General features: G+C 40.6%; 1 protein-coding gene across 1 annotated transcript; it reads right to left on the reverse strand.

The window, feature by feature from the left end:
* Window positions 1–884: 884 nt before the first annotated feature.
* On the reverse strand, window positions 885–6,029 carry LOC135536338 (ELMO domain-containing protein 2-like). Its single transcript, XM_064962690.1, has 9 exons — window positions 5,833–6,029; window positions 4,506–4,653; window positions 4,241–4,269; window positions 3,343–3,440; window positions 3,117–3,246; window positions 2,824–2,957; window positions 2,614–2,682; window positions 2,172–2,305; window positions 885–1,937 (listed from the first exon to the last, which is right to left on the reverse strand). The coding sequence occupies exons 2-9, from the start codon at window positions 4,648–4,650 to the stop codon at window positions 1,777–1,779; spliced, it is 900 nt and encodes a 299-aa protein (XP_064818762.1). The 5' UTR covers window positions 4,651–4,653; window positions 5,833–6,029; the 3' UTR covers window positions 885–1,776.
* Between the last annotated feature and the right edge of the window lie 377 nt (window positions 6,030–6,406).

A 6,406-nucleotide genomic window follows, 5' to 3' on the forward strand; every position in this document is an offset into this window, starting at 1 on the left:
CTAAGCAAAACTTTGGAGCATTCAGAGGGATCTTTAGTTGAAAGTCTCTCCCAAACTAATGTTTCATTTGTCCTCTCCTGTTCCCTGTAGATTTGTGCCCTCATTTCTAAGGCTGGGCTCGTGGAACGTTGTGATGTTTGTGTCGTTTGAGCAGCTCAAGAGAGTCATGATGTTAGGAAAGCAGAAGATGGAGGACAAAAGTTAACTTCATTCCTACGTGCAAAGAGCCCTTTGCAATGATGACAAGCGCACAAACGCTAGCCATATTGAGTTGGACCCACAATGTAGTGTAGACTACAGGAACACGATCCATAACGTTAAGATTCCTATCTGTTCGACTGTCAGCATGTTGTATGAATAATGTTATGAAAGTTATGAAAGTGCATTTGAAGTGCATCTACCTTGGAGAACAGTTTTATTTTCTCTATTGTTATTTATTTTGACCTATACTTCTCCTACGGTCTCAAACCAGTCCTTGTGGACCTCTAGCCATTCTCTATAGTGTATTTAGCACACCTGCCAAATGTGAACTAATCAGCAAGCCACTGTTACTTTAAATCAGGTGTACTAGGGTTAGGATACAGAGTACTCTAGGAACGATTAGAGTTAAGGCAGCCCCCTCCGCAACGCTCCGATTTAGAGGGGTTGTGTTAAATGCGGAGGACACATTTCAGTTGAATGCATTCAGTTGTGCAACTGACTAGGTATCCCCCTTTCCCTTAATTCCCCCAAAACGTTTAATTAGTTATAGTTTAATAATTAGTATTTAGCTGTTGGTAATTTGCAATATATTGAACTTTATAAATATACTTATTTTGTTTGTTTGTCTGTGTTCATTGTATATTACACGCTCCATTTAATCTCAATCTCGGGCCTGACAGTCATCACACATCAGAAGTTTAATTTATTAACACTGGGCATGTGTCAGTCGTTACAAAGATCCATACTGGGTCTACAAAATGTAAAATCATCTTAAAAAAAAAATCAGGGCCCATGGCCTATAAATAACAGACAAAATACCATACAAAGTCAGCTTTCAGCAAAGACAATATTGTACGAATGTGTGTACCTATGGCATAATAACCAGTAATCTCAGCACCACCTATTGAAATGTATTGACAACAATGACGGTATCAATTCAAACGCATTAAAACATGCACAGAGCTCTCAGTGTCTGAGTAAGTAGTACAACCATTGAGCATTAGGTAAACAAATTATTCCTTAGTTGTAAGTCTACTACGATATAAATTCCCTCTCTGAACACGTATTTGATTCCTGAGCAAGAAGGACAAATACGAGAATGAGTAGGCAAAGTTATTATGAATACATGCGAGACGGCACTTGTTGACTTTGTTAAATAAATTCAAACCTAGTTACCAGCTAGTTAATATTATTCACCAATCTCCATTTCCTCAAACTATTGTGTAATTCCTTTCCATGTCCACTGAAAAGTACACAGCCAATCAACTACATAGAACTAGTGCCCTACTATTTTATTTCCCTTTTGTAATATTTGAAGCATTGGAATGGTCATTATTTGAGGCAGAGGGTTGAATTCCAGTCACCTGGTCTTACTTATTTCTAAAAGCTACTAAAGTCACTAAATTATACAATTTAAAAAAAGAGGTGTGTCGATTGGGTCTAAACTAAGATCGAAGGGAAAGCTAGCTCAAAATGTCCCTTATAGATATGGAAGTACGCTGTAGTGTATCGAGGTTCTGGTGGTCCCAATTAGGTCCAAGCGAGACCCGTTCAGTCGGTTGGTTGGTCGGTCGGTCAGTTACTTCTTGGACTATCCGTCATGGTGAGGGTGACAGCGGGGTCCAGTAGTTGAATCTTGATATTGTCGTGGAACTTTTCCCTGTAGTGGTTGAACTCCATGATGCTCTCGGGCTCCTCCTCCACCCAGAACTTATCAAACTTGTACACCAGGTAACCTGAAGCAGGGAGGCCAAGACAGAGTTAGGGGTTTAGGTAACCTGAAGCAGGGAGGCCAAGACAGAGTTAGGGGTTTAGGTAACCTGAAGCAGGGAGGCCAAGACAGAGTTAGGGGTTTAGGTAACCTGAAGCAGGGAGGCCAAGACAGAGTTAGGGGTTTAGGTAACCTGAAGCAGGGCGTTATCCCCTATGCTACTGACAAACAGAGTTGAGCGAGATTAGCATACACTTACAGAACAGCTGATGGAGGTGCTGCAGTTGAGGTCTCCCAGACACCGTGTTGTAGAAGTGGGGTTTGAGAGCACCACTCTTCAGTAAACTGTACGCCATCTCCGTCAGGTTGATACCCACTATGGCATAGGAGTACCTGAAACATGACACACATATGATAATCATTAAAAGGCTATAAATGTTGTCAAAGTAGGTTTACTTTGAGTGTGCTTGTTGTAGCTTGTTTGGGGCCCAGGTGGGCAGAGGTTTCACTTTAGGACTAATGGAAAAGTCTCAAATGTGGAAACTCTACCCACCCAGTACATTGGGCAAGCTAAAACAAACGCAACTATTGACAGATGAGTGAATATACTGAAATGTGCAACAGAACCATATCTGACATATAAAGAACAGAGTTCAACAGGCCAGTCAACTCCTAAAATGAAGTAATTACATAATCCTTACCCCAGTTTGGGATGGTTTGCGTGGGACAGCACTTGCCGAGCCTCTTCAGTGTAGTTCTCACTAAAGAACCTGTAATAAACAAGATACCACATTTTAAAAGTTAAGAAATCTAGCTTAAACTTGAGAAAAAAAATATACAACTTTTCAGAATACTGATGAGCAAGGTTAGATTGTTAAGCACTGGACAGTCATTCAGACAACATAACTCACAAAAGGTTGGTTAGGCCCAACATGCCCATTCCTCGGAAGTCAGTCTTGGGGTCATCGCCTTGGAAACCAATGTCGCCCCACTGTTTGGTAACTCTGGACTCCAGTTTGACCTCGGGCATCAACAGGTCCCATAACTGTAGAGTCAAACAAGTCCATTCCTGTTAATGCTTTACACTTACCTTTTTAAATAGAGATGATATTAAAAAGTTTGAACAGTCATGTTGAATCATCTCACCCAGAAACATTCAATTGCTCCATGCTCATTGACATAAACAAATGAACGGCCACAGTACCTTCAAAAGCATTTCCTCGTGTTGGACTTTGTCCGAGTCAAAATTCTCCTTCCTCAACTCTTCCACGGACGTGAATAAGTTCCTGTATCCCGCTATTTGTAAGAGACACAGCTTCAGATTCACCTTAAACCTAGGACCGAAGAGACGCACATTAGTCATTAATGCATATCATATAAAATAATCTATATAAAATATGAATAAAACAGTAAAGGGTAACAAGACTGACGTGGGATCCCTCTGCGTTTTGACATTCTTTTCCCTCATGATAAGATCCAGATGCTTCTCCAAACCATCCTCCTCCACATCCACAGCAGCTCTTAATAGCTGGAGAGAGGGAAGGAGAGAGGAAGAGAGAGGAAGAGAGAGGAAGAGAGAGGGAGGGGAAAAGGATGGAGGGACAGAGGAGAGAGATGGTGTGATTAGTTATCTCATCCATGGTAATAGCTCAGAGTTTGTGTTAGTACTTATCCTACATACTATGATGTCATAACACACACGATGATCACTGAGGTCAGATGATGGAACAACCAACTATGTATTCCCTACTGCCTTAACTTTGTATGGGGGAAATGCCATAGTAACACAGTGATGCTGAGACTCAGAATTGTTCCCTTTAAAATGTATGCCAAACAAAAACTAATATTTGCAAAGTTAAGCAAACCATACAACTATGCACGACGACTTCAAACAGTGCAGATGCAAAGGTTTGGTAAGTGAATGACGACACCAACAGCACAAACCGTCATTTTATTACCAAACTTTGCATCTGCACTGTTCAACTAAATGTGTTTTTGTAACATATTCTGTGGAAATTGTTAAAGTAGTCGTGTGCATAGAGTTGTATGTTTTGTTTCACTTTGCAATCATTGGAATTTGTTTGCCATTCATTTTAAAAGTGAAAAATCAGAGTCTCCGCATCTCTCTATTACCATGGAAATGCCCATGAACTGTTGATAAGAATGTGCTTAACATAACAAGAATAGCAACCATCGAGGTACTGATCAATGGATTTGTTAAGTGGGTTAAATGTAACAGTTGATTGTGGTTGACTAGATGATAACTAGTCAACCATGCATTCCTGCTTCAGTAAAAATCAAGTGAAAGGAATGATTTCCAACATTTACCTTAGATTTGGAGTTCTTGAGTGAGTATTCTGAATGAAGAAAAATCAAATGCCAGGTTAAAAACAGTTCAAAATGATAATGAATAGCACAACTGACAACTTGTTTTTCGTAAGGGCTGGGAAGTGTTCATTGGGCGTTGAATGGAGGAAAAACGGGGAGGACTATCTGGACTTGTCCAATTAGAGATGCCAATTGTTGTTTTTCCGTAACAAAACATGTTCTGTTACCCTAATGAACACTATTTAGCTCTAGAATGTAACCTCACCTGCTTTCATTGTCCTAGGCGCCCCAGGCTTGTAGCCGGCACAAATCCTTTGCAGCTCGCATTTCCCTGTCACCTGTCTGATGAACCACTTCAGCCAGTATCTAAGGAAGGACGTGTAGAAGTATCCCCAGATGCTGCCGAACATGGTCTACAACATAAACATGTCAGCAAGAGTTCAAAATACAACAAGGCAAGTGAATGACACCATAATCATAAGAGTCATCCAAGACACATACTGGTAGGACAGCAATGGCGAGCCGTGCCTCTTCTTCGAAACATTGACAAATGAGCACCCAAAAAGATTCCCTGTGTACTCCAGACAAGCCTATCGATTTATCCTTTAGTTGTACGCCGTGTAATGGTATTAATGGCAGATTTTGTTTCTCCAGCAATGGTAATGTCTCTGTACTAGGAGCTAGCTATTGATACCTTCAAGCTATCAGTCTTTAAAGTACTGCAGGACCTCCCCAAAAACAATCATTGGCTACTCTTTACAAAACCCCATATTCAATGGGAAAGGTTGATACGTAGCTAATGTTAAAATGGTGTCCCCCTCGCAAATTATCTAAATCTAACTGCAACTATTTCACAATCATTGATTTGCTAGCAAGCCATCTGTTGAATGCTATTCCAGGACAGTCATTTACTTAGCGAGGAGACCAGGCGTGATTCATTTTGCCAATGAGTGAGTCGTAGAGCCTAGAAACCAGGTGCAGGCTGTGGCACTGCTGAACCAGGCGTGCCAGTGAGTAGAACATGAACAGAAAGGCTCTATTGTAATTTGAGCTCCTACTTTAGCAGGTATCTTTACACAAATGGCTTTTGCTTGACAAAATAACTGCTTTTGTTAGCCGACTGGCAGCTTGTCTTTTGTTTAGCAGCTAACGTTAGTTATCTCCTAACTAACAGCTAGCTAAGTCAGCTCGTTAGCTAACGTTAGTTATCTCCTAACTAACAGCTAGCTAAGTCAGCTCGTAGTAGATAGTCTCATTTCAGCCACCGTAAAGCTTCAGCACAGTAGCTTCAGGTTTCTAAGTTAGTTGTTGGGGTACTAAAAATGTACAGTAATTTCATTGACCGGTAACGTTACAACACTAACTAGACTAGCTATAACAAACTGACTGTTCTGGAACAGCATTCAACCGATAGCTTGCTAGCAAATCAATGATTGTGGAATACTTGCTGTTAGAGACCTAGATAATTAACCCCAGAAAGACAGTCAACATGTTAATAAACACAGTTAGCTATACCTGGCTTTTAAGCGTTAGCTAGCTACCTGACGTTAGCTAGCTTAGCCACACATTCACAACAGGTTGTCAATATTTACCTCTAGTAATCAGGTGGATTATGTCAGCAATTACGCCTTGACTTGAGTGAATATAGCAAGAAATATACCTAGTGGTGAGCGTTATTTACTTTAGCAATGACAAATTCCTCAGATTAAACTAAAAGAGATGTGTCCACTGAGGTAGTGATGTTGACAAGTATTTTGGTTAATTAGAATCTCGACCCACAAGTGTACCACTTTACCTTTAGCGCCACCTGTTGGGTTGGGGTATGGTGAGTTGATGGAATCCTGGGGTGTATTAATACGCAGATTCTGTGTCAAAACGTTTTGCAACAGAACAGAACCCGTGTACTCCAAACGCCCTTCAACGTGACATACAAGTTGTTGGGTTCTTAAACGGACGTTGTAGTTCCTTTTAATTGTATGGTTTCCACGTGTTGCCATTCCAATCTTAATAGTCTGCTAAGGGTTTGGCACAAGCTGCTATAAATGATAAATTCTGCTCTAAAGTGAAGTTTGTGGGGTTCCTTCCAACTTCTTCTACCCGCTTATTTTATTTTTAAGAGAGACACAACTCAACTACAACTTCTATTTAAGAACAAAACGGAACTCA

Source organism: Oncorhynchus masou, unplaced genomic scaffold (assembly GCF_036934945.1).
Source record: "Oncorhynchus masou masou isolate Uvic2021 unplaced genomic scaffold, UVic_Omas_1.1 unplaced_scaffold_5969, whole genome shotgun sequence".
Taxonomy (NCBI): Eukaryota; Metazoa; Chordata; class Actinopteri; order Salmoniformes; family Salmonidae; genus Oncorhynchus; species Oncorhynchus masou.

Bases quoted from the DNA above. Each gene is read 5' to 3' on its own strand.
- LOC135536338 (XM_064962690.1), bottom strand. From the start codon at position 4,650: ATGTTCGGCAGCATCTGGGGATACTTCTACACGTCCTTCCTTAGATAC. The intron at 2,958-3,116 runs GTACTGTGGCCG...TTGACTCTACAG, and splicing joins ACGAGGAAATGCTTTTGAAG to TTATGGGACCTGTTGATGCC. The intron at 1,938-2,171 runs GTAAGTGTATGC...TCCCTGCTTCAG, and splicing joins GCACCTCCATCAGCTGTTCT to GTTACCTGGTGTACAAGTTT.